The sequence below is a fragment of the Oenanthe melanoleuca genome, chromosome 26 (genome assembly GCF_029582105.1).
Source record: "Oenanthe melanoleuca isolate GR-GAL-2019-014 chromosome 26, OMel1.0, whole genome shotgun sequence".
NCBI classification, from domain to species: Eukaryota; Metazoa; Chordata; class Aves; order Passeriformes; family Muscicapidae; genus Oenanthe; species Oenanthe melanoleuca.
Window position 1 is genome coordinate 3,392,364 of NC_079359.1, and position 27,203 is coordinate 3,419,566.

At 58.6% G+C, this 27,203-nt stretch overlaps 1 protein-coding gene across 4 annotated transcripts; it reads left to right on the plus strand.

Annotated features, from left to right (window-relative positions):
* The first annotated feature begins 1,638 nt into the window (after positions 1-1,638).
* TEAD3 (TEA domain transcription factor 3) lies at positions 1,639-27,196 on the plus strand. 4 transcript variants are annotated; one of them, XM_056511376.1, is made up of 14 exons: positions 1,639-1,791; positions 12,632-12,888; positions 15,575-15,639; positions 17,322-17,384; positions 17,516-17,578; positions 20,684-20,695; positions 21,008-21,145; positions 21,342-21,385; positions 21,489-21,550; positions 22,475-22,608; positions 22,694-22,867; positions 23,153-23,293; positions 23,484-23,636; positions 24,151-27,196. In XM_056511376.1, the coding sequence occupies exons 2-14, from the start codon at positions 12,753-12,755 to the stop codon at positions 24,262-24,264; spliced, it is 1,299 nt and encodes a 432-aa protein (XP_056367351.1). In that variant the 5' UTR covers positions 1,639-1,791; positions 12,632-12,752; the 3' UTR covers positions 24,265-27,196. The 4 variants fall into 4 exon arrangements, with proteins under 4 accessions (XP_056367351.1, XP_056367352.1, XP_056367353.1 ...); XM_056511377.1 differs by having other exon boundaries at positions 12,635-12,888; XM_056511379.1 differs by lacking the exon at positions 1,639-1,791 and adding an exon at positions 10,759-10,777 and having other exon boundaries at positions 12,635-12,888.
* Positions 27,197-27,203: the final 7 nt, after the last annotated feature.

The window sequence follows — 27,203 nt, forward strand, 5'->3', positions numbered from 1 at the left end:
AATCTTTGCACTCCTGAACAAACTCATCCCAGCATCACTATCAGTTGTGCTGGATGCTGTAGCCAGACCCCTGCCCAAATGCCTCAGCACTCCCCTACTCAGTTTTACATGTGTCCCTAAACATTTGTGGATCAGGCTTTTTATTCATGGGCTAATGCACACTTGTTTGCTCATGCCTTACTCAGCCTAAACTCCTATTGAACTCAATTAAGGCTGTCATCTCCAGGAGCTCTCAATGTCATTTTTGCCCAAGTAAGGGATGAGTAACGAGGCTCTGAACAGCCCTTGGAGAATAGCAGCCATTTTGTTGCAATTTTTGGTCCAGATTTCTTACAAGTTAGCAGCAGGCCAAGGGTGGAAGAATGCGATATGGCTTTATGAATCACACACAATTGCTGAATGCGCTGGATGCTTCAGAGCCTGTCACTTCACGGACTGAAGCATTGGCTGTCTTGTCCCAAAACGCTTGAATACAACCATGCTCATGATGAAAATTAGAAAAATATGTTTCTAGAAGGAATGGGATGCAAAGAACATCCCTTCTCCAAACAGGGTGCCAGGAGGATTCTTCACCCTGATTTATCTCTGGGGGTTTTGGGTGCCATGGCCCAAGCCTGTGGTGTATGCTGGCCCAGTGGCCAGGGGCACTGAGGGTTTTGTCCCTTTTGGGGCTGCAGTTCCTGATGGTCATCCTGGATCGTGGCCAGGGACTTGTATGTGATTGTGATCTGCTTGCTGTGGCTTAGCACGTTACCAGCCATCAGCTCACTCAGAGGAAGTGACCACGCCCTGGATCCTGGCTGAATTCCCTTGAGAAATCCCAACAGCGTGGGCTGAAATCCCCATCCTGGGCACCATGGGGTGGTGTCTGGGAGGAACAGGGAATCTGCAGATTGATGGGATGCAGGGCACTGAGTGTGTGTGTGTGTGTGCATGAGGATGGGATAAAGGTGTTTGGAGGGGGATGAAGGTGTTAGGATGGGAAGGAAGAGGAGAATGAAGATGTGTCGCAGGGCATTACAGCGTGCAGAGGACAATGAAAATGTGTGGAAGGGGATGGAGGTAGGCACAGGATGATGGTAAGTGAAGGGAGGCAGGAATGAAGAGTGGGATAAGGTGAGCACAGAGTTGATGAAGGTGTGCAGAAGGGGATGAAGGCGTGCAGAAGGGGATGAAGATGTGCAGAAGGGGATGAAGGTGTGCACGGGTGACCCTGGCTGGCTGCGGAAAGGACAGGGTAAGACGGGACACTTTCATGCCCTGGCCCTTGGCCGCACCTCAGGGCCGCATCCCGGGAATGCCGAAGGGAGAAGGAGGAAGAGGAGGAAAGTGAGGAAGGCTCATAGAGGGCGCTCCCTTAGCTCGGGCCGGGCCGAGCCGAACTCCAGGGCTGCCCTTTCCCAAAAAAAAACCCAAACCCTCCTCGTGTAAGGGAAGTCCGGCGTCCCCGCTGCCCCGACGGGGAGGTCGGGAGGGTCGGGCGGGAGGAAGGGCCGGGAAGAGGAGGAGGAGGAGTAGGAGGAGGTGGAGAAGGAGGTTAGGGGAGGAGGAGGAGGAGGCCCGGCCCGGCCCCGCCGCCTCCTGATTGACTCCCAACTTTCCGCTCCTCCCTCGCATAAACTTTCCCGTCGCCGCGCCTGGCTCGGTGCGCGGAGCCGGGATCCCGCCGCGCTGCCCGCATTCCTGCCGCCCGCCCGGCCCGGCCCGGCCCGGCCCCGCTCCGGCCCCGGCCCCGGCACCGGCCCCGCTCCGGCCCCGCGCCCGGCCCGGCCCCTCCGCAGCACGGAGCAGGTAAGCGCTGCCCGGGAACAGACTCCCAACCCCCCTTCCTCCGCCTCCTCCTCCTCCTCCTCCAGCCCCTCCTTCCTCCCGGCCCGCAGCCCCGGCGGATGGCGGGGGGCGGCGGGGTCGCAGCGGCGCTGGCCGCCCCTCAGCCCGGCAGCTCGGTGCCTGCCCCCGTGGGGTGTGTGCGTGGGTGGGGGGCACAGCCGCGCTGTTTCCACTGTCCCCAAACTCCCGCCCCGTCGGGGCTGCGCTGCCCCCGCACCGAGTCCCCCCCGGGGTGACAAAGGGGCCTTGTGCCCGCACCTCGGCAGCGTTCGGGTCGGGTTCCCGATGTTCCGGGCGGGGATTGCCCGCCCCGGCCGGAGCCCCCCCGAGGGTCCCGGGCGAGGTGCGGGGTCACCCGCGTGTCACGCTACATGTGTGTCACACGCATGTAGGGGATGACCGCGCACTGACTGTATGCTAAACACTTTGTGCCTCGTCATAGGGGGTGCTTTGCTAACACGCCGGCAATTAGATGTATAATTTTCAGCAGTGTGTCATCTTTATTATTATTATTATTGTTTTATTTTTACACCCTCCTTGGGTTTGGTGTTGTTTTTTTTTCCCCTTAACCCCCTTGGAAGGAAAATACGGCCAAGCTCTCGCAGAACCACCCACCTCCAATCCCCTGAAACCACTCAGGCCCTACACAACGCATTTGGCTTGTACTGGCTGAAAAAAAAAAAAAAACAATTTGGGGAGAAACCAGCTGGAAATGATACCAGTGGCCTGGCTGGTGTGGTGGGCACCCTGCAGCTGCTCACTGCTGCTGGGTGGTTGGCAGAGGGAAAAGTTAAGGCAGAGGTTTTGGGGGGTTTTGGTGCTTTGCAGGGAGCCGGGACAAGCCGGGCTGGGCGATGGTCCCATCAGAGAAGCGATAATCTCCTGTGTCAGGCACGCCGGGGTATTTTGGGCTCCGGCATCCTCTCTCCCCTCCTATCGCTTTACCCCGCGCGGGTACGTGCGTGTCGTGAGTCAGGGCATTGGCAGTGCCCGGCCACCCTGGGGGGCCCTGCCAGCCAGGCTGCCAGCCTCCCCCCGGTGCTGGAGTGCTCGTGATGCTGGGCGCAGAATTGGGGTTTGCCAGGCTGATGTGCCCCCTGTGCACCCACTGGCGCTGGGGCCTCTGTGGCCTCACAGCCCACACCCCTTGGGGTAATTTCTCCCAAGAATGGGAGGAAGATGAAGTGAAAGGTTCCCAAAGTGGGCAAGGGGTGAGGGCTTGCCAGGGTCACTCAGTGGTGAAGCCAGGAGAGAAATGAGTAGGGGAGCTGGGACGCTGGTGACAGGGCAAGTGATGGTCACTGTGGCAGTGCCCCAGCACTTCCCCACCAGAGAGGATGAACATGACTGTCCCATGGGGAGAAGGCACTGGATTTGGCCCTGTTTGGGTGTTACAGGGTCATCATTCCCATGGGAAGAGGCTGCAGATGGCTGTGGGGTGAGCAGCTCCTCCTCACAGCTGGGTGACACAGGGGGACATTGCCATCCCCAGGGACCTCGAGCACTCAGCTGCCTCCCCACCATGGGCATGTGGCTGGCACCACGCTGGATTTTCTGACAGGAATAACCCTTTGAAAGCAGCGGGTCCAGCCACCTTCTATAAATGGCACCCAGGTGTTTCAAGCCTGAGGTGACTGCAACATTGGGGTGAAGCTCAGAGTAGGGGGATGTTTCAACCAGGCCATTTTGGACAGCAGAACTCTCCAGCAGTCGTCCCACATCTAAAATCCCTTTCCTGCAAAGCAAAATCTCTGTTCCATCAATAACAGGGACTTGCATCCATTTGCCATGACATGTGGTGGCTGTTTATCATGATATCAGAAACAGCATCTCCTTTTAATCGCCTTTTAATCCCCATCTTGCCACCACCAAGTGGGTTGGGAGGCGAGTCCCGGTGGCCCTGGCGCTGTGCCGAAGGAAGGAGCCTTTTCCTGGCGGTGTGTGAGCAGGTCATGGCACTGAGGAGGTGGGGGTGGCAGCGGTAATCAGCTATAATTAATGTATTAAAAAGCAAGTAACCGCGCAGCTCCCATCAAACACAGAGAGCACGAGGCTGGTGGCAGGTGAGCTCGCTGGTGAGACTGGCAGCAGCCAGAAAAGGCATAAATGGGCAATTTTCGGCTGTTGGTGGGGTGGGAAATGTGTTTTCCTGTGTTAGTGCCTCTTCTCCTGTCTGTGGGAGTGGAAAATGGAGGGGAAGGGGGGAGAAGGTGCAGCAAAGCCCTAAGCAGGGGTGCTCCTGAGATTTTTGTGTCAAGAGCCATCCTGAGGCTCTTGGTTAGGTTGGAATCTCTCCATCCATCACTGAAGTGGACGGATGCTTTCCAAAAACTGTCTCATCTCTAGGAGCTTCCCTCTGTCATTAAATCCTTGATGGCTGTGGCGAGGGGCTGGCTGGGCAGCCACAGTGTTTACCTCACCTTGAGCACCATTGGTGGATGGGATGTAACCAACTACCCTTGATTTTGGCAACTTCCATCCATGGGGGATTTGCCGAGCGGCCAGGCCATGCCTTGATCTTCTCAGCTGTTTGTCCAAGGTGTTATTTGGGATGGGGGCCAGGCCGGGAGCCGCAGCAGCCGAGCCCAAGCACCTGCGTGTTGTGGTTGGGACAGACACCTGAAGCGCATGGGCGTTCGCTATTGCCACCGTCACGTGGCGACTTATGAAATGTTTTTTTGGAGGGAGGGAGGGAGGGAGGGTAATGATGGGGTGAGCCGGCGGGGCCATGCCCCGCACCAGCCTGCAGCGGGCACGGGCAGGAGCGGCCCCCGTGCGCGATAACCGGATCGTGCTGCGGGTCTGGACATGCTGCTGCAGATCCCGCTGCTTCGCTTCTCCCCGCCTGTGAAACGGGAGCGAGGGGCCCCGGGAACAGCTCCCCGTGGTGCTGGTCAGCCTGGCGTGGCGGTGGGAGCAGGGGGTGATGCGGTGCTGGTGCCATTTATGCGGTTTTTGTGCCATTTATGCGGTGCTGGTGCCATTTATGTGGTGCTGGTGCCATTTATGTGGTGCTGGTGCCATTTATGCGGTGCTGGTGCCATCTGGGGCTCCCTGTGCTGTTGTGGCAGGGTTTCCTGATGAGCACATGGAGGTGACAGGCTGTGAACCCCGTGGTCTCATTCAGGCAGGTGGTGGCCTTGTGGTGACAGTGTTCACATAGGGCTCTACGCTGGTGGCAGTTGTACCTGTGGGCGAAGGATTTGGGGAAATAACTGATGGCACGAGGCACATCCCATCCTGGCAGCACAAATCCCGATGTAACTTGTCCCCCCGTCCTGTCCCAAAGAGATGTGATGCTTCAGTGCCCCCAGCGTCCCCTATTATGCTTCCATAAGATAAGAGCAGGGCCCAAACCCAGCGTGCCCACCTCGCAGCGGGGCACTGGGTGTGTCACAGGCTGTGCTGGGTCTGTGCTCTATAAAGGCAGAGCTCACCCTCGGGCACACTCCTGCACACACAGAGGTGGCTGCGGGGTGCGCTGCTCCTCCCGAGGTGTGAGTGATGGAGGAGGCTGCTCGGTCCCCTTCCCCCTGTGCCGCCGGGGGATCGGGACGGACCCGGAGCGTGTGCTGGCAGAGCTCCCCGGGCTGCGGGGGGTGGCCGGGGAGGGGACAGCAGGGCTGCAGCTAATTTTAGGAGGTGGGCAGAGCCTCAGGGGAAGCAGCCGGCTGGAGGGAGGTGTCGCACTCGCACCGCGGTGCCCACGAGCATCGAGGGTGAGCGCTGCGCGACCCTGGCTCTGAAGATGCTGCCGTGGGCTGGCAGCCCAGTTTTGTGCTCTGAGCAAGAGCAGTGCCCCCGCGGATGTCCCGGCTGCTGGGAAAGACGCAGGGGCAAAGCCCCGGGTTCCCGGTTCGCCTTACCGGGAGGCGGGCGAGCCCCGCGCCGCTCCGTGCCTCAGTTTCCCCGGGAGCGTCTCGCCAGCGCTCCCCCGGCGCAGTGCGGTGGAGGCAGGAAGGCTGGCCGGGCTCGGGGATCCTCGCCTGTGAGCGCCAAGCCTTATTATTTCCCCACAACTGTCTCCTCCTCGCTCCTCGTAAAATTAGATCCAGCTGTTCACAATAGCCACTAACTTCTCTCCGGAAGATGTTCAAAGTTTACAGGCGCGGGTGCGTGGAGGATGGGCTGCCGTTCCCATGCCAGCTCCTCGCCGCCCGCCCTTCCCCCAGAGGCAGCCAGCTCCTGCCTCCCCCCCTCCGGCTTAGGCAATTCGGGTTTAGGAAGAAGCACACCCGCACGCAGGCATGCGAGCTGCCGACCCAACCGAGCGTCGGGTTTTTATTAGCAAGGAGATCTGGGCACATCACAGTCCAGGAGAGAATATCTGGTCCAAGACCCTGCTTTTCCCTGCCCCGCTTTGGCAGATGAGTTGGGCAGGGTTCTGCTTTTCCTGCTTGCCAGCACCTGTGCCCAGCCATGGATTGAGTTTGGGCTCCAGCTTTTGCATGAGGTGGCTGCTGTGTCCCCTCACAGCCTTGCCTGGGTGGCATTGCAGAGTTGTCAGGATCCAGCTGCAGTGTTTGGACATCAGTGTGCTGGGCAGGGGTCTAACACACTGTGCTGGGCTCTCTGGCACTCTTGGGCTCCTCACTGGAGCTCCTTCTTTTACCAAGAACACTGCCTTCGTGTATTTTTAGCAATTTTCCTCCCCAAGGATTCCAGAGCAATTTTTCAATCTGCGGGAGCTGGAGTCGCTGCGCCCGTCTCCACTCTCGGCTCGGGCAGTGGCAGGAGATGCTGGGAGAAGGCGATGAGCTGCCATGGGCTCCCAGCACGCTCCTGGCATCCACCAGGGTTTGCTCGCTGGGACTGTCTGGGGTGGTGGCAGTAAAACGGTGCTAGATCAAATATTTTGATTCCCTTTCTGGGAATAAGTCACTGATGGGGTTTGTGCAGGGCAGCCTGTACCTGCTATCGCAGCTCCTGCAGGACCTCAGCTGGGCACTGAGCTCGCCCTGAGCTCATTGCAGGAGGGCAGGGAAGCATGCCCCCCTCACAGGGGTGACAGTGGCCAGGTGACAGTGCTGTGTCACATTCTGTGCCAGACTCTGGCAGCCAGGAACATCTCTTGGCTGGGGTGGTAATGCCTGACAGCCGCTCTGCCTGCTGTCTCAGGAGCCGATCCCCCTCTCACAGCCCCCATCCCAGGGTTTCTCTGGCTGGGAGCTGTGAGTGTGGCAGTCACTGCTAGCCCTGGGCTCCAATGGGTGCCGTGGGTACAGCTGCTGCCTGGGCAGGCTTGGGTTTCATGGGGGCGGAGGCGGCTGGGGGCAGGTGTGAAATTCATTGCAGCCTTCCTCCTCCTTCTCCTCCTCCTCCCTGCCTGGTAGGGTCCCCTGGGAGACGTTTTCCCTGGCCCTGCTGCAATGGCATAAAATGGGGTCAGCAGCACCTGGAGCTCCTCTGTGGAGGCATTTTTTCTCCTAGGAGTAGGACAGAGGGCTGGTGGGTCTCTGGATGCCTGGCTGGCCCCAGTGGTCAGGCACTGTCCCACTGCAGGCACAGAACTGCCTGCCCCAGACTTCCCTGGTGCTCCCCTGACACCAGAGACACTTGGCTTCCCCTTGGGACGAGCCAGGAGGACTCAGGACTTGTTGGCCACTCTGAGCTCCTCTACAGGGGATGTTGAAGAGGAGGCATCCTGGGATGGATATATTTTGGCAAATTCAGCAGTTCCCAGTGGGTGCTTTGTCCAGCACTGGCTGTGCCATGGGCCACCAGCACTGGAGGTGTCACACAGGACAACATGGGGGTGGCCCATCCCCAGCAGGCAACTCCAACCCTGTTGTTTCCATCCAGCTCGTTTCATAACACAGAGAGCAATTAATGTTCTAAAAGCTTTCTATTTATGCGCTGCTGGGTGAAACGCCCCGTCCTGGCTGGGCAGGGCAGTGTAATTGGGCCAGGGAGGCACGCCGGGTTACAGTGTCCGTCTGTCCTCTGCCCTCGGGTCCTGAGCCTCAAGACTCGAGCAGAACCGGCTCAGGTCCCCCAGAAGCCGAAACCTGGCTGTGCCAGGACTGGGGAGGAGGAGGGATGGAGGATTGGTTTGGATGCCTGTGATTCTGCCTTAGGAGGGAGCTGTACTTTGGGTTTGCCTCATCCCCTTCCTTCTCTCTGCCCCAAATATTTTGGGAGCAAATCGCTCACATTTTCTCTTTGTTGGTCCACAGCCTCCTGGGATGAGGGGTCTGAGCATCCTTTGACCTTGCACAGCTGAGCGAGGGCTGGCTGCATCCCTGCCAGCTGGAGGCTTTGCTGGGAGCTGGGGCACCCTTTGGCTGTGGGGGTCCAGCTGGAGCTGGGGGGCATGGGGAGCCTGGGGCAGCCCTGGCAGCTCTTCAGACCCTGGTGGGATGCTGCCACGTGGCTTCCTGCGGTTTCCTCACTCCGATTGCTTCCTGAGCCGCCCGCCAAGCCGGAAGGGACAGGAAGTGATAGAGGGGAGGAAATTAGTTGGGCTGTCTCACGGGGAGCTGGCCTGGTGCACTGGGGGCTCTGCCACCATCTGGGTCCCCAGACTGTGCCAGGGGACCCTTCAGAGAGGATGTGGCCAGTCAGGAGGTGCAAACCTGGGTGGGAGAGAGCAGGGTGGCCATGCTTCCCTCCAGGAGCCAGGGAATCCCTCCCGGCAGGCTGAGAGCTGTTTGGAAGAGGAGCACAATGTAAACAAACCTCCTTTCGCCGCCCTCCTGCCATGCTGTGTCGTGCTCAGGCTCTGGCTGTCCCTGGGACAGCCCTGTGCCAGCCAGGATGGGAATGGGGCACGCTGTTCCCAAAGGGTCCCTGGGCAAGGTGCCAGGGATGTGGGGCTCCTGTGAAGAGCTGCATCCTTGGCAGAGCCAAGAGCATCCTGCTGTGTGTCCTGCAGTGGACACAGCAACATCTTCTCTGCTGTGTTGTGGTCTTGCTGGTGGCCCCCAGGAGCTCTACAGCTTTTGGGTTTCCTTCGAGGGGCTCTGCAGAGCTGGTGGCTGTGTGGGCAGCATTCCTCTGGGCCATGTCACCAGGTGGGGAGAGGCAGGAGCAGGGACATGGCCCCCAGCACTCCCCTGCCTGAAATGAGGGGCACGTTGGCAAAAGCCTCTGCCTGCCTACAAATCACTGCCAGCATCAGGGCCCCAGCTGTGCTCTCACTGAGCCCCAATGTGCCAGGACACACAGGAGCTGGGGTGCCCCAGGGCCTCACTTTGAGCAATCCCTGGCAGGGGCTGCACACTCAGCACCAGGGGGACTCGTGTCCCCCTCACCTCTGGAGCGTGGGTGCCACCAGTGACAGTGATGGAAGGGGTGATAGCAGCCTCGTGTTCCCCACAGGGCTGGTGCAGGCGGCACTGAGCCCCTGTGGGGCTGAGCTGCTCTGTGCTGGTCCTGCCCGGGCTTGTCATGAACTTTTATCCTTTTGCCGTGGGGTCTGTGTGCAGGGGGGAGGGAGAAGGGCTGGATTGTCCTGGGCCCCCTGCATTGGGAGGCAGGATGGAGCCAGGATGCAGCTGGACCCCCCCCCACTGTCTTTGCAGGGTTCTTTGCCTCCACAGTGTCCCCAGCACCTTTGCAGAGTCTTTTTCTCCCAATGTCCCCAGCCCATGGTGGGGAACCCCAGGTCAGAAGGGGTCCTTGGGGCTGCTCTGCCCCACACCTTGTCCTTCTGGACAGTGCCAGCTGGGGACATGCTGTGCTGCAATCCCCTTGTGAAGCCAGTGCTGGTGACCATGCCATCCAGCCCAGGTGGTTTGAGGAGATGCTGTGACAGCAGCCACCACCCCTGTCCCAGTTTGGGCAGGACACAAGGGTTTGGGGTAGTGTAAGGGCTGCTGGGGCTGTGCCTCATGGTGCACCAGCTGGGATGATGCTTTTGGGGCTGAGCATGCTGGGGAGCAGGAATATGCTGTCAGGGGTCGAGGATGAGGACTGGGTACATGGGGGCACTGTGGGGGTGACAGGCACCTCTGCCCATGTCACAACGTCCCCGTGTGCCACCCTGCACGTCCCTGGCCCGATCCCTATCACAGCTGGTTGTGCTGGATCCAGCAGCTCCTTGCTCCTGCCTTTGGACACTCACAGGATGCCCACGGTGTTTCTCTGACTGCAGACACTGCCTCCAGAGCATTTCCTTCCCTCACCCGCCACAAAACACTCATCTCTCAGGCACCCTTCCCTCTTTGCATCCTTTGCTTTGGCAGGGTTTGAAGAGGTTTCCTGTAGCTTTAGCAGGGTGGCAAGCCCCAAGCAGCTCTGCCTGCTCCAGCCCCAGGTTTCCCTCCCGTCCCCTACACAGGGCCGAGCTCTGGGAGCCATGAGAACACCATCCAGCTCTCCTGGGCAGCCTTGACCTCTCAGGGAGATAAGGGCTGCCCTGGAGCCATCCTCCCCTTCCTGCTGTGGGCACCGAGCCCACTGGGGGACCTCACAGGGGTGCAGCTCCCTTCATCACCCTCTACAGCTGGAGTGAGTGTCCCCCACAAATTCAAGGTGTGAGTGAGCTGGGAGTGGGTGTCAGTGCCCATTCCCACTCATGGCTGGTGAGCATCCTCCAAGCATCCCCTGGGGATGTGGGTCCTGGGATCCCTAAAGCCTGTGGGAGGGGTGGTCTTCCAGCCCTGCTCCCTGGGGAGCAGCTGGGAGGCAGCAGCCTGACATATTTTCCGGCAGGTCCGGTCCCCTTCCCTGCCCTGAGCAGGTCTGGCCGCGCTCTCCGCGGGCCGTCCAGCCGTGCCGGTTCTCTAATTGCTGCTGTTGTTGGTGTTTTGTAAGGGCAGGGTGGAGCGGCACTGGCCGTGCCTTGCGTCAGCGCGGTGCATGCACCCTCCCTCCAGGAAATCCAATGTCCTCGCTGGGCCAAAAGCAGGTTCGGTGGAGGAGGAGAAGGAGGAGGAGCTGCTTCCTCGCACCTTGGCCGGGGCCCCAGCATCACCCTCCCTCCTCTCCCAGCTTCCCTGAAAAGGTTGGGCTGGGATTTCCCTGCTGGAGGGGGCTGGGGACCTCCAGGGGAGGGGGACACGTGTGTCACAGGCAGGGTGTGGGGTCAGCTGTCACCCTGCCTGTGCAGACAGTGCCTGGCACGGTCACCCAGGGCACTGAGCACGCTGCCTGCAGGGGTGCAGCCAGCCCTGTGGTTTTGCTCCCAGCCCTATAGCTTTTCCCTTGGCCCCCAAAACACCCATCAGTCAGTGGTGGGGAGGGCAGGGGGTCTTGTGAGTCCCTGTAACGTCGCCCTCCAGCCCCAGCTCTTGGGGCTTTCCCTTGTTAGGGTGAGCTGATGGCAGCCCTGTGGTGCTGTGGGATCCTGGGCTGGCACCAGGCTGCAGGATCCCTGACCACTTGAGGTATGGTGAGACTGGGGGCTCCTGGGCTGCCACACTGCTGAGATTTCTGGGGCTGCTGTGGGCTCTGAGATCACTGGGGGCTGCAGGAGCTGAGCAGTCTCAGGTTCCCCCATGTCTGGTCTGCCGGGGTTCAGCACCAAGGCAGCTGCACCCCAGCGTAGGTGGGTGCCCCACTGGGACTGAGCCCTGATGCTGCAGGGGGCAGTGAGGGTCCCCCTGGGCCTGTCCCCATAAGCCACCCTCACCATCCGTGTGCAGAGCCTGGTGTTCCCCAACACCCTGCTAGGTTTGGAGCCTGCATCCCTGCTGGGGGCTGTCCCACGGAGCCCCCTGGCACAGCCGAGGTGCTGCTGGCCCTGGGGTGCCGCTGGCCCGTCCGGCACCGCCGCCGCCATCCCTGCCTTGGCCGGCTGGCTCGATCCTACAATCCAGTTCTCCTTATTTGGCCACAGTGCTCAGCCAGAGGGGGAGCGGCGGTGGGGGGGACGCGGGCAGGGATGGGCGGCGGGACCGGAGGGGCTGACATCACATCGCGACGAGGGAGAGAGGGATGGGGGGGCTAAGTTTCTTTTTTTATAAAAGAAAAAAAAAAAAAAAAAAAAAAAAAAAAAAGAGGCAGCAAGGCCTCGCAGCGCACACTTGAGCCAGCGGGCTCGGCAGTTCCTTTAAAAGGAGATGTCTGTGCTGGAGACCTTTGTACACTCCCAGCCCGTCCGGGAAGTGCGGCGGCGCAGGAGACACCTCTCCGCTCCCACCGCCGGCAGCTGCCGCCAAACATGTTATTGCAAAACACTGAAACGCTGCGCTGGGAGCTGGGCAGGAGCAGGAGGAAGAGCAGGAGGACTGAAGGCTCCCCAGCATCACCCACCAGCTGGGGAGGGCCCAGGGCCCCAGCTGAGCATCCTCAGGGTGGGGGGCCTCTCCTGGTACCAGGGAAAGGGCTGCTGGACAGCTATGGCCACCTGGTTCCCATTAGTGGGGTCTGGCTTGGGGCTGCTCAGCATCTCCCTTCAAATCCCAGCCCTGCCTTTGCCAGGCATGGTGGAGCTGGGATTTTGGGGCCTAGGGGTGTTTTTTGGGCCAGCTTGCCCAAAGAGACTGCTATTTGGCAGTGGGCACTGGCGCAGGGTCAGGGTTCACAAGGCTGTGGGGCTGCTGCCACCCTGTCCCAAGGTGTCAGCCGTAAACACCATGTGCCCAAGTTCCTTGTATGGGTAATACACTAGCTGGGGCAGTTTCTTTCCCAAACTTTATTTGGGTGGAGCCTGGGTGGTCACTTGTGACTTGGATTTGGGGGTACTCATAGAAGTCATGTTCTGCCCCCAAGTAAAGCTCGTGCCCTACAGTGAGCTGCTGCTCTGGGTGCAAGTGAGAACTGGCTGAGGGCCAGGAGCAGACCTGGCACTATGCTGTCACTGCACCCCATGCCCCAGCCAGCGTTCCTGGGTCTGACAGGTGTCCCCGTGTCCCAGCAGGTTGTCGTGTATCCGTGGGGGCTCAGGGTCGGAGCCCAGAGCAGCCAGCACCATAGCGTCCAACAGCTGGAACGCCAGCGGCAGCCCTGGGGAGGGGCGGGAAGATGGCCAGGACGGCATGGACAAGAGTCTGGACAATGATGCCGAGGGTGTGTGGAGTCCAGACATCGAGCAGAGCTTCCAGGAGGCGCTGGCAATCTACCCACCCTGCGGCCGGAGGAAAATCATCCTCTCCGATGAGGGCAAGATGTACGGTGAGTGCTGGGGGCAGGAGGGAGGCACAGGCTGAACTGAAACCTGCTGCCCTAAACCCACGCTGGGGCATCGCCCTTGAGCATCCCCCAAACCCGAAAGCAGCTGGCTGGGGTTCGCCCTGGAGCTGGGCTGGGGAGGTGGCAGTGACCTGCGTCCCCTCCTTGTGCCCTGGCTCTCCCTCCCGCTCCCTCCCTCTCTCGGCCCTGCCGGACAGACTGGTTTGGTGAAGCCGTGGGGCAGGGAGCGGGGCCAGGGCAGCCCCAGCCCTCCTGCTCCCGTGTGCCTCCACATCCCTCCCCAAACCTTCCCCAACCACACCTGGTGGCCAGAGCACCCTGTGGCAAGGGTCACTCACCCACCCCGAGCCACCTGCACCCAGCTCAGTTTTTGGTGACTTCATTGGTGGCAGCAGGGGCTGGTCAGCCCCACTGGGGTGATGATTTTGGAGGTGTCAGCCTCATTTTTCGTGTTTCCCAAAACTCCCTGTCCCTGCCAGGGTGGGGACTGGTTCCTCCTGCCCTGCACATCCCCTGTTGTCACCCCCAAGGGCCAGTGACCTCAAAGTCAGGAACAGGCCATATTACCATATTACCAGCACCCCATGGTGACGACAGGACCAGGGCTGGCATCTCTATCCCAGCCTCCAAAATACACCTGCCTAGGATGCTGCTGTCACAGCAATGGCTCCCCAGGTGCCAGCAGAGAGGGGCAAAAGGGATGAGACTTTCTAGAGAGCACTACTGTCCCCACAGCCATGCCAGCTACCTGTGCCACCCCATTTGCCAGGGCCCCCAGCCAACAGCATCGGGGCTGGTGGGGGAGTGGGGTGAGGGGGAGGCGGGGGAGCACAGGGCTTCCCAAGCGTGTGCATTTTTTGGATTTCTCCGGGAATAGCTGAAGTGCCGCCGGGAGCCTGGCCCTTCGAAGCACGCCCCAACCGGTTTTTCCAGCCTTTCAGAGACATCTGGCAGCTGCTTAAAGAGGCAGCAGCCCCTGCTGGCCTTTCATCTCCCCCCACCTTCCCCAGCACTTCCCCAACTGGGACCCCCAGGACCCCCTGGCTGGCATTACTGAGTGTACCAGGGGCACTGGCAGCTCAGGCAATGCCAGCATGCAGCATAATGGTGTGCCAGTGCCTCTGCTCTCCTTCAACACCCCTCTTTTTGGGGGTTCCATGGGTGCCCATGGCTGTGCCAGCCCCTGTGCCAGTGCTGTGGGGGTGGCAAAGCCAGGTGGGAGCTGGGGAGCCAGGACCCAGCACGGGCACACTGGTTCTTGCTCCACTCGGCTGCTGGATGGGTTATTTTTAACCCAGCCTGTCCAACTGGTTCACGTGGTGGTGTCAGGGGAGAGGAATTTGGGGAATGTGGTAATTTGGAGGAGGACGTGCCCTCTCAGAGGGAATGGCACGGTCCAGATGAATCACAGGGAACGGGACAAGGGACAGGGCACGTGGGCACGGGGATGGCTGTGAGGGTGCAGCCTGGGGCATGGTGTGAGGCAGGATGGGTGCAGGAGATGCTGGGCACTAGGGCTGGTACTGGCTCAGTGAGTCCAGGAAAGCACCCACATTTCTTTCCTGTATTTTTCCCCATATTTTTTTCCCATGGGCAGCGTACAGGGGGCAGAGGATGGGATTCAAGAGCAGGGCATTCAAAGGGGGATTTTGAAGGTGTACCCCCAAACTGGGGCAGGGATGTCATCTCACCTGGGCTTAAAGGACACCCTGTGAGACCTGGCCCCTGCTGGGTGCTGAGGAAGGAACCCAGGAGGAGAACAGAGCTTCAGAGTGACACCAGGGTGCCATGCTGTGCCACCCCACTGTCACCCACCCACCAGCTCCTGCCTGGCGTGGGCACCCCAAGGGGCAGCTGTCTCTGCGGGGCACCTGGCCCTGTCTGTCCCCATGTGTGTGTCCCCCCAGGAGGGCCCAGTTGCTGTGGGGCTGGGAGGGGGCCAATCGGGCTGGAAGAGAAGGGGGGGGCGTTGTATTTTTTTTTTTTTTAAGGGATTTTTTTTTTATTCTTTTAAAGCCGAAACCCGCTCCAAGGGCATTTCGACAAGTTCCGACCGCGACCATCTGGTCCATTAAAATAAATCTGGCGTGCCTGGCTGCCCCCGTGCGCGGGGGGCGGCGGGGGCCGGGGGGGCCGGGGCCGGGAGAAGAAAGCTCCCAGCTGCTCTGACGTTTGAACGTAGATTGGCCACAGCTGGCCCCTGAAATGTGGCGCAAAAGCAACTTCTGCTTCGAATTAGACCAGGACGTTGGGAAATATTGGTGGAAAGGCCAGCGCGGCTTGTGAACGGGAAGCGGGGTGCCGGGGTGGGGGGCGATACCCGGGACCCCTGCGGGCGCGGCTGCCCGGGGGGGTTCGCTGGTTCTAATGGGGGGGCTCCGGCTGGGATGGGGTTTGGGGGGTCTGGGGTTTGAGGCACGGCTGTGGTGGGGGTCTCTGGTGGCTGTCACCTCGCTCCGAGCCGCGGGGTGACGCGGGGAGGGGGAGCAGGGTGGGTGCCCCGCCGTGGCCACCCCCGTGTCCCCGAGGTCGCCACGGCACTGTCGCGGCAGCGCCACCTCCTGGCAGCGCCTCCCTCGCCGGCCCGGGGGTGTTTTGGGGTTTTTTTGGGGGGTTTTGGGGCTGACGCCCCTCGTGTGCCAGGGCTGACCCCAGGCTCTGCCCGCAGGTCGTAACGAGCTGATCGCCCGCTACATCAAGCTGCGAACGGGGAAGACACGGACGAGGAAGCAGGTGAGGCGTTGCTCTGCTGTTTCTCCTGGGGTGGGCCCGGGGCGGGCTGGGGCGGTGCCAGGTAAGCCCGAGGGGCAGCGGTGTCCGGCTGCATCACTCTGTGTCCCCTCCTCAAGCCACTGCTGCTGCCAGCAGGGCCCCCATCTGCGAGGAGCTTCGCCTGTGAGCACAAACCCCCCGGGCTTTCCTCTGTCCCAGGATGCCTGGAAACTGGGGGTGTGGGGGCAGGCAGCACCCAGGTTGCCCACCTGGTGGGGGTAACCCTCAAACTCTCTCTGGCAGTGTTTGTGTGTCTTCTGTGTGTGCCTGCATGGGTCTCTCTGCTGTGCCTTCTGGATCTGGGCACTGTTCCTACCTCTGTACTTGTCAGGCTTTATGCCACTTGTGCCAGGTGCCACAGCAAAGGCACTGCAAACCCCATGGGCTGACAGCAAGGCGTCCCCATCCCAGGCAGGCATCCAGGGACTGGCTGTGTGAGGCTCTGGTGCTGCTCCTGGTGGGGCTGGAGGTACCACAGAGCCCTTGCCCTGCCCTCACTGCCCTGCCTGGTTGGGTGCTGGGGCAGGCAGGGATGCAGGCAGAGCACAGGCAGGGATGCCAGCATGGCAGGAGCACACAGAGATCCCTGCGAGCCCTTGCTTCACCAAACCTGTCTGAGGACTGGGCTGCTGCAGCCCTCCATGGGATGTGTCCCTTCTCATGTGTCCAGTGGCTTTTCCCTCATGGTGGTCCATAGCCAGGCCACCCATCCCAGCAGAGCCCATTGCCTTGGATGCATCTCCCACCACCAGGAGATGGTTGGGTTTGGGACACTTATTCTGGGACTGTCCCGTGCTACAAGTCAACACAAGAGAGGGACACTGGTCCCCAGACACTGCAGAGGTCATTCCTTCAAGACTTAAACTAAAAGCAGAGGGACCTGGGTCTCGCCACTGGTTTTGTGTTCAGACCAGTGCCAAACAGTGCATCATTTCTGTCTTAAAGACTTAACTGGGTCCCCCCTCCATGGGGGAAGGATGCAGTGCTCTGGGGGGGGACTCAGGAAAGGCATGGGAGAGAGCAGCCATGGCACTGATCCCTCTGTGCAGTCGTCTCCTGGACAGCCTGTCACTGGTGGGAGCAGGTTCTTGCCAAAATCAGCCCTGAAGCCCTGTGGGTGCATGGACACCCACCCTTCCTGTGGATGCCTCCCCAGCCATGCTGTGCTTTTATTGCCTGGACATCAGCCCCATTTTTAGATCTTGCTCTTACAGGGGCCTGGACACAAAAACCCAATCTTTCTCACCTTTCCATATGCAGCAGGAGCCCTGGGGTGTGCCAGTCCCTCCTGGACCCTCAGGCCCGGGGTACCTCAAACCTGCCAGGCTGTATCATCAACTTATGGTGCTCACAGGGGCTGGCAGGGTCTGTCTGTCTGTCTGTCCCCACGAGGTGCTAAATGGCGAGCTTTACACCAAGGAGCTTCACCCCAGCCTGGGGTGGGCTCAAAGCAGCATCAACCAGCACCCCACGACTTTCCTTCCTCCAGCTCTTGGCTTGCAGGACCCTCAGCATCTGCAGGAGCAGCCGAGGCGCTGCCCCGTGTGCGCACACTCCCTCCCCCGGGGGCAGCGTCCCGCCCTGCAGGGGGAACGGATCTTCACGCTCTGTGTTTTCCTTTCCGAATGCGTGGCGGGCGCTAGGTGTCCAGCCACATACAGGTTCTAGCTCGGAAGAAGGTGCGGGAGTACCAGGTTGGCATCAAGGTACGTTGGCGCCCTTGCCCAGGTGTCCGCGGCGGTGTCTCTGTGAGCATGGGCAGCCCCTCTCCTTCCTCCTCCTTTCCTCTGGTTGACGGCTCTGCTGTTCCCCCTCTCCTTCTGCTCTCTCTCTGCAGGTCTCTAGCCACTTGCAGGTTCTTGCCCGACGGAAATCTCGTGAGATTCAGTCCAAGCTGAAGGTACGCCCTGCCTCGCCTGGCCCCGCCTGCTGGCGACTAACGCACTCGGCTCTGCGGTGTGCTGCTTGCTTTCCTGTTTTGCCTCTCTTTTTTTTGGTGTTTTTTTTTTCTTCCCCCTCACTTGGCTCCTTGGACCAAATGGTTTTTACAGGCATCGTTGTGGGATGCCCAGAGAGAAGTGCAAGGAGGGGCAGCAGAGCCTTTCTCTGTCCTTCAGGGGGGTGAATGTGAGTGCCCAAATCCCTTCTTTGCATCCAGCCAAGGACTCTGCCATGGGGAGATGAGGGTTTAAACCCTCCTCTGGTGATGCATGAGGGCTCCTCTCTCTTTTGGGCCATCAGGGGTTCTCCCACAAGGAGAAGGGCCCCCCAGGGCAGCCAGTGAGGCAAAGTGCGGTTCAAGCAAGGTGTGCAAATCCCACTCCCCTCCACAGCTGAGACCTGGCCCAGCTCAGAACAGGTGCTGGTGGGATGTGGGCAGAAGCAGGGGGGCCCCAGGGGTTGTGATGTACCAGGTGTGAGCAAGCCCAGGGGCACCACAGGGATGGGAGAGGCAGCAGGTCCAGCTTGGGGCCATGCTGCTGGGCATGGGGACACAGTGCCAGGAGCCAAGGGAGCCAAGTGAGAAAAAAAATGGATCATTCTCTTTCTCTTTTCTGGTTGGCTTTTCTTTTCTTCCTTCCTTCTTTCCTTCCTCCTAACTGGAGCCCAACTAACCTTTCCATAACTGTTCCCACCCGACTTTGTGGTGGCAGTGGGGTGGGTCATGATGGGGGGACATGGGCAGGACTGGGGGCATCACCAAAGGACCTGCTTGGGTTGGACCCCCATGATGCAAGGTGGGGGACAGAGAGGTCCCCACTGCACAGCCACCCACAGGGGACAGCCAGTTCCTGCAATGTGCCTCAGTTAAACTGTGCACTGTCACACAGGGAACATCTCCTTGGGAGCTCCAGGGATGATTTGCTGGCTTGCTGTGTGAGTGGGAGCCCAGAAAATCTTCCAGCCTGCCAACCTTGAGATCCTAAAAACATCACCAGCTCCCCCTGTCCTGGGTGCTGTGTCCATCTCCAGCACTGAGGCTGGCAGTGGATGCCACTGTCAGAGTTGGCAGCCAGGGGCACTCTCAGAGCTGGACCATTTTCATCCTCTAAGTTTTAACAAACTCCAGCTCATGCTGCCTGGGACCCCACCAAGGTGTGCCCCCAAAGTCCTTCAGCAAGGACCCCAGTGCCCCATGAGCAGGATGCCAGGAGGGCTCCCCCAGCCAGTTGGGTTTGTTCTGCTAGGAGAAGCCAGGAGAGAACACCTGAAACTTATTTTGGGATGCTCCTTTGGGTTTGTATGTCTTAAACCCAGTCTCCAGCTCCAAGAGCAGCAGTCAGGGAAGTGGGGGAAGGAAGCAGGGTCAACAGAGCAGAAGCCTAAAATAAAATAAAATAAAATAAATAAAATCTGCAGAGCAAGGGGGAGCTGGAGGCAGGAGTGACCCTAGGGGTCCATGGCTGTGCTCTCCATCCCCAGCCATGCTGCCTGCAGGATTCTGGCACGGAGCAGCCAGGGCAGAGATTTCCCCTGAACAATATTGAAGGATACAGAACATCCCTTCTCAAGATCAGTACAGGCATCCCTCTGGCCTCTCCCAGCGCTGTTCTGTGGAATGAAAACACTTCTAAGAACAGTCTCTGTGTTTTTGAGCTGCAGTCAGGAGCACTGTCAGTGTTTTTGAGCTGCAGTCAGGAGCAGGGTCTGTGGTTTTGAGCTGCAGTCAGGAGCAGTGTCTGTGTTTTAGAGCTGCAGTCAGGAGCAGTGTCTGTGTTTTTGAGCTGCAGTCAGGAGCAGTCTCTGTGTTTTTGAGCTACAATCAGGAGCAGTGTCTGTGTTTTAGAGCAGCAGTCAGGAGCAGTGTCTGTGTTTTTGAGCTGCAGTCAGGAGCAGTCTCTGTGTTTTTGAGCTACAGTCAGGAGCAGTCTCTGTGTTTTTGAGCTACAGTCAGGAGCAGTGTCTGTGTTTTAGAGCTGCAGTCAGGAGCAGGGTCTGTTTTAGAGCTGCAGTCAGGAGCAGTCTCTGTGTTTTTGAGCTGCAGTCAGGAGCAGTGTCTGTGTTTTTGAGCTGCAGTCAGGAGCAGTGTCTGTGTTTTAGAGCTGCAGTCAGGAGCAGTGTCTGTGTTTTTGAGCTGCAGTCAGGAGCAGTGTCTGTGTTTTTGAGCTGCAGTCAGGAGCAGTCTCTGTGTTTTGGAGCTACAGTCAGGAGCAGTGTCTGTGTTTTTGAGCTGCAGTCAGGAGCAGTGTCTGTGTTTTTGAGCTGCAGTCAGGAGCAGTGTCTGTGTTTTTGAGCTGCAGTCATGTGCGTGTTCGTGCTCCCAGCATGTGGCTGCACGCCCGCCCTGCTGCCCTGCCCCAGGTGGAAATAAATGAAGCATTGATCCCTGGGGAAGGTTCAGAGGGAAAGCAGAGGGTGTGCACTGGGACCAGCATGAACGTGTCCTAGCCATGCAAGTGCAGGAGCAGCCCTGGGAGCCCTGGAGCTCCTGCCCAGCAGTGCTGTGACCTTTGGAGCAAAAGGAAAAACAATTGGTCTCCTCTGCCAGTGCACAGGGGGGCTGTGCTCAAGGTTTTCCCTGCAGTTCATATAGGGGCGTTGGTACCCCCATCCCAGGGCAGCTTTTCCTCTCAGTGCACTAGCACTGAGGGCTCTGAGGAGGCTGTAGAGGATATTAAAAAGCCAAGAAAGGCACAGGCGTGGCTCACCACAGTGACCTCTTAAAAGAGGTGGGGGGCTTTGGCATCCCATTCCTGGTGGGATTAAACCTGGGCATCATTGGCCACCACCTGCATCCCCTGATAACTGGCCAGGTCCAGGGCTTCACTTGCCACGTTGGGCTGTGGTGATGAGCCAGGGTGGGGAGACCCAGCTGTGCTGGTTTCAGGTGGGACAGAGTTAATTCTCTTCACAGCACTTCACAGCCACCCCATGCCTATTCTGTGGACAAAATTAACTCTGCCCCAGCTGACAGCAGCACTGGCTTAGGGGAGGTGTACAGAATACCCAAAGGCTCCCCTTATGACACTCTCTAACATTTTTTTTTCCTTTCTTTTGCCGACAGGCCATGAACTTGGTAAGTTGAGCTTGAGTCTGAAATTCCTTTTGTTCCCCATTACCTTATGCCCTCTCCAGTGGAGGGGCTAAACACCCTTCTCATCCCCAAGGTGGGGGGACCACTAGCTGCAGTGGGAGGGGGCATTTTCCAGACCCATCAGCTTTTGCTCAGAGGATATTGGCGAGCTTCAAATGCTAATTAACATTTGAGAGGGGGTGGGGGGGATCCCTCTGCACCGGTCCCTGCTGGCTTTGCAAAACCTGCCAGGCATGCTCGGATTGAGGGAGCTCAGTCTGCCCCTGTAACCCCTCGTGTCCCCCTTTCCCCCAGGACCAGGTCTCGAAGGACAAGGCTCTGCAGAGCATGGCTTCCATGTCCTCGGCGCAGATTGTGTCGGCCAGCGTCCTGCAGAACAAGCTCAGCCCCCCTCCTCCTCTTCCTCAGGCTGTCTTCTCTGCTGCCCCCAGGGTGAGGACAGCCCCACACGGGACACCCCGGGGTGGTGGGGACACCATGGGCCACACAGGGGGCAAGGGGATGCTCAGCAGCCATTCTCAGCCCTGGTGGCTGTGCAGGGCTCCCTGCTGTTTGCAGCAGGTGAGGAGGGAAATGTTGGGAATGGGGAGAATCAGAAGCCACTGACTTCCCTGTGCTGTTTTCCCAGTTTTGGAGTGGGCCTATCCCAGGACAGCCTGGACCCTCTCAGGAGTGAGTACAGACCTGTCCACACCCTGCACCAGCAAGACCCCACCCTGGCAAGGGGCTGGGGCATCCCAGGCTTGGTAACCTGATGATGTTTTTTCCTTTCCAGCATTAAACCGTTTGCACAACCAGCTTACCCCATCCAGCCACCCATGCCTCCATCACTAGCCAGTAAGTCTTGTCCTTACTCCCTTGGAGGAAACCTAGTGTCCCTGCTGGGTCATATTTGTCCTTTGTCCCCTCCCATGCACAGTGCTACCCACCTGCATCTCTTCTCCAGCTCTACTGGGGGAAAAGCCTGGGTTTAAATCCAGAAAAAGCTCCACAGTGAGCACGTGCTGCTCCCAGCTGGGTCCCCTCCAGTCCCTTTTCCCCCAGAACATCCCATGGTTTTCCTCAGAATATCCTAGATTTCCCCCCCATAACATCCCATAACATCCCAGAACACCCTATGATTCCCCTGAGAACATCCCACATTTCACCCACACTGTGCTGGGCGATACAGGCGGGTGTGGGATGCAGTGGGGGCAGCAGCACTGCACTGGGGGCTCACCCCAGCCCCTGGCACTGCACTGGGGGCTCACCCCAGCCCCTGGCACTGCACTGGGGGCTCACCCCAGCCCCTGGCACTGCACTGGGGGCTCACCCCAGCCCCTGGCATTGCAGTGGGGGCTCACCCCAGCCCCTGGCATTGCAGTGGGGGCTCACCCCAGCCCCTGGCACTGCAGTGGGGGCTCACCTCAGCCCCTGGCACTGCACTGGGGGCTCACCCCAGCCCCTGGCATTGCAGTGGGGGCTCACCCCAGCCCCTGGCATTGCAGTGGGGGCTCACCCCAGTCCCTGGCACTTCACTGGGGGCTCACCTCAGCCCCTGGCACTTCACTGGGGGCTCAACCCAGCCCCTGGCACTGCACTGGGGGCTCACCCCAGCCCCTGGCACTGCAGTGGGGGCTCAACCCAGCCCCTGGCATTGCACTGGGGGCTCACCCCAGCCCCTGGCATTGCAGTGGGGGCTCACCCTAGCCCCTGGCACTCAGTGAGGGCTCACCCCAGCCCCTGGCTGCCCCTCCACTGCCGTGTCCCTGCCCTGCCCAGGTTACGAGCCCCTGGCCCCGCTGCCTCCAGCTGCCTCGGCCGTGCCGGTCTGGCAGGACCGCACCATCGCCTCCTCCAAGCTGCGGCTCCTCGAGTACTCTGCCTTCATGGAGGTGCCCCGGGATGCCGAAACGGTAACAATCCCCATAGTGTGCCCCTCCATCCCCTGCCTGCTGGCACCTCGCCCTTGCCTGACCTGTCCTGCTGCTGTCCCCACAGTACAGCAAACACCTCTTCGTGCACATCGGCCAGACCAACCCCTCGTACAGCGACCCGCTGCTGGAGGCCGTGGACATCCGCCAGATCTACGACAAGTTTCCTGAGAAGAAAGGCGGCCTCAAGGAGCTCTATGAGCGTGGGCCCCAGAACTCCTTCTTCCTCGTCAAGTTTTGGGTATGCTGCTGGGAGGGTCATCCTTGAGCTACAGGCTCATTGTGGGTCAGGCATTCTGCTGGCATCCAGCTGTGTTTTGCTGTAGTTTGCATCACTGCTGCAGGGTTTGCTTGGGAAAAGTTGGGTTGGCCATGGCAGACACTTAGCTTCCCCACAGCATTGCTGGGTTCAGGAACACTCATCAGCTGCATCCTGGGCAGCTCTGATAGTTGGTGTCCCTTGTCCCCATCGAGGGCCGGGTGTGGTGGTGCCTCATGGGACCTTCTCCCTCTTTCCTCTCTCCAGGCGGATCTGAACAGCACGATCCAGGACGGGCCAGGGACCTTCTATGGTGTCAGCAGCCAGTACAGCAGTGCAGAGAACATGACCATCACAGTCTCCACCAAGGTGTGCTCCTTTGGGAAGCAGGTCGTGGAGAAGGTGGAGGTGAGTTCCATGCCCCACTGTGCTGGGAGGGGCTTGGAGTTGGTCCAGGGATGGAGAAAGTCCCAGAGCTGGCTGTAGTACACATGGGTGCCCATACCATGTTTATGGGTGGAGTGGAGAGGACATTGCCATGTCCCGGTTGGCCACCAGCACACGTGGGACAGCTGCTGACCCTGGCTGTCCCCCACAGACGGAGTATGCACGGCTGGAGAACGGCCGGTTCGTCTACCGCATCCACCGGTCTCCCATGTGCGAGTACATGATCAACTTCATCCACAAACTCAAGCACCTCCCAGAGAAGTACATGATGAACAGTGTCCTGGAGAATTTCACCATCCTGCAGGTACCTCCCCTCCTTTTCCAGGGGGTGTGTCCCACTTTCAGTGACCCTGCTGGCCCCACACAGTCCCTGAATTCCAGGGAGCAGATCTTGGTGGTGCCAACAAAGTGGCTGTGCCCAAGCCTGGACAAGTCTATCAGATAATGGGGAACAAAATTTTCATGGTACAATTAAATTGGCTGTGCCTGTGTTTGGCTGTTTGACTTCACCAAATAATCTGTAGCAGTTTCTGCTGGTGCAAATGCAGTGGCTGGGCCTGAGCCAATGCAACCTCCCCAAAACAAAATTTTGGTGGTGCAGTTCAGGCTGTTTGTGAGCCTGTGCAACACTCCCAAAACTGGGTAATAAATCTTGATGGTGCAATTGGCTGCACTGCTGCCTGTGTGACCCCACAAATAATGGGTAACAAATCTTTTCATAGTGCAAAGTGGCTGTGCCTGAGCCCATGCACTCCCCCAAGATAACAGCACCTGCCCACGGGCACAGCACTCCCCTAACCCACTCTGCTCTGCTGCAGGTTGTTACGAACAGGGATACCCAGGAAACCTTGCTCTGCATTGCCTTCGTTTTCGAGGTCTCCACCAGCGAGCACGGCGCCCAGCACCACGTGTACAAGTTGGTCAAGGACTAGGGGCCCTTGGGGACAGGCAGGGGCACCAGGGGTGTGCAGGGGAGGGAGGGAGCCGTGCAGGAAAGCCACCCGTGCCTGTTGCCTTTGTGAGAAGTCTTTTGAAGACAGGAGGAGAAGGAGGAGGAAGAAAAACAATAGCCAAAAAAGACTGACTTGCGATCGCAGATGTTTTCTACTTAGGAACAGTTTCTTTTTTTTTTTTTTAATAAATAAATAAAATTAAAAAAAAAAAAAAAAAAAAAAAAAAGAAAGAAAGAAGAAGAATGGGAAAGGAAGCATAGGGAGAAAGGAAACCCACATCCAGCGCTGGAGAGGGAGAGACCAGCCCTTGGCTGATGAGGGCCAGGATCCCACCGTGCCACCAGCAGCAGCAGAGAGACATCAGAGCAGAGAACGACCCCTCCTTCACCCCAGCCTCGCCCAGAAGTGGCCCTGAGGAGTGAGTGCTGATGCTCAGGAGGATGCAGCACTGTGCCAGGTCTGAAACTGGTTGGCATGGCAGCGACAGTGGCATTGGCACTGTGTGGCACAGCCCGGGGATGTGGGCCAGATGGGCAGGGCAGACTGGAGGAGGGGGACACTGCCACTTCCCCAGGGATGCTCCTTCTCCATGCCCAGCTGGGGCACTGGGAACCAGTGGCAGTGAAGGTATCAGGGCATTGACAATGCAAACCATGGGGTTTTATGGCTCCTTTTTTTTTTTCCTTTTTTTTTCCTTTTTTTTTTTTTTTTTTTTTTTTAAATGGAAGTGCTTTTTAATACCTTTTAAAAAGACACCGTGCTTGTAATCAGGCTGATGGCCCTCTGCAGTGCCCAGGTGCTCCCCTCCCACCCTGCACAGGAAGTGCCTTGTTTAGGGAAAGGTTTGGGGTGTCTCCATCTCTGGCTGGGTTTTGTGGGGGATCCCCTGAGCTCTGCGTGCGCTTTCAGGAATTGCACTTGGGGGTGGCCCAGGCTCAGTGTCCCCACTGTGGTCACTTACTGAGGAGTCATGAGCAGAGAGCAGTGAGGGCAGATTTGCCTGATTTATTTTGCATATGTACATTTTCCTTGTTTCAGGTTTTTTTTTTGTTCCTTCACCTTTTTTTGCCTTTTTTTCTGCGGTGACTGTTCCAAACTGCTCCGTCCACTCTCCTGCATCCCGTGGGAAGTGGCCAGGGAGGTGACTTGTGCAGGGAAAAACAAACTGAGCAATGCAGGGCCAAGCTGTTAGTGGGCAGAGTTTGGGACAGAGAGGACGGAGACAGAGAGGGGACAGAGAACAGGAGGAGTGGCAGGATAAGGGACTGGGTCAGCTTGGAGGTATTTTTGTGGCTGCAGCCCAAAGCCAAGGCAGAGTTCCCAATCCTGAGGCTTCAGCTGCAAGGGCAGAGTCTGGGGAAAGCAACCCCAGGGTGCAGGAGGGTGACAGAGGGACAGAGGTGGTGGGGAGCAGGGTGGCAGGAGGCTGGCAGGGGGACAGAGAGCCCGGGGTGGCCAGGTGTGGATGGGTTTTCAGGTTGGCAGGGGAGTGAAGGCAGTGGGAAGGAGGGCAGGAGTGTTTTGAGGGACAGGGCAGGTTTAGGCTCAGTGCTGCCAGTGCAAGGAGCAGGAATAGCCCCAGAGCTCAGGAAGGTGCCTTGGCTGCCACTTGGATGCCATGTGTCCTGTGAGGCATGGGGACTTCGACCTCTTGCTACTGGGAAAAGCCACCCATCCCTGTGGGATGGGGCAGAGCCACCCCAGCCCTGTGCCAGGCCGAGGGCTCAGTGGTGGGACTGGGCTGAGGTGGCTGCTGTGAGCAGAGGGACAGAGAAGGGGGGAAGGGGGGGAAGAGAGGGAAAAATCCAAGGCCAGGCCACTGGCAAACCATGCCAGGGCTGTGCTGGGGCTCTCTGGCCAAGTTCTCATATGTAGCATGTTTGTTTGTTGTTCTGTAGATTTTCGGGGGTTTTTTTGTCGGTTTTCTTTTTTGTTTTTTTGTTTTTTTTTTTTCTTCTTCTTCTGTTTCACTCACTGATCTAAAACTCTGGGAATGAAAACTCAAAACTCCCCCACCATAAAACACAGGCGTGCCCCACTCCCAGCCCCGATGGGGGACGAAGCTCTTCGTTAACTGGACCGGTTTGTGCCTCCATCCCTCCCTCCCTCCCTCCTCACCGAGCCCAGGGCTCACACTGCACCCCACGCACACAGACTGGTGCCCCCAGCAGCCCTGGCTGGGGTTTAGTCATGATCCCAGAGACACTTTCTCAACTCCCCCCAGCCCCTCCGTTCTCCTCCAGTGTATTTATGAATTTCACGTGAAGTACTGTTTTATTTTTTTAAAGACTTTGTAAAGCTTACCAGGGTTACAATCACCATTTTTAGAGCTGCGTCAGTCCACAATGTTAAAAATCCATTTTTTTTTATGTATTATATTTTTTGTGTATTTTTTTTTAATCCAGCTGTGATGGGTTGTATCATATATTTGTTGTGTTTACTGTATCTGTCCAACTTCAAAAGAGAGGAGACTGTGGAGCTCCGACAAAACTACGGTCTGCTAAAAAAAAACATTAAAATTATTTGTTCATGGGTTGGCTCAAGTCAGTTCTGAAATTCATATTTTATTTCTTGGGATTTTCTTCAGCATGAAGAAAATGAGAGCTGCCACGTCCCATGGATAACGCTTCTCCTGGGACCCCAATTCTGGGTACCAGGATGCCGCATCCAGCTGTTTTGCTCTCGTTTGCATCACTGCTGCAGGGTTTGCCTGGGAAACGTTGGGTTGGCCGTGGTAGATGCTTCTCTGCAGCATTGCTGGGTTCAGGAGCACACTTTTTGGGTGGTCACAGGGTGGCAGAGGGCCGGTCTGTCCCATCCATGGCCGGTGTGTCCCATCCTACACTCAGGCGACACAGGTGTTTCATTCCCCCGTCCTGCGAGCCGCCCGTACCCCACTATCCCTCCCGCAGCCGCGG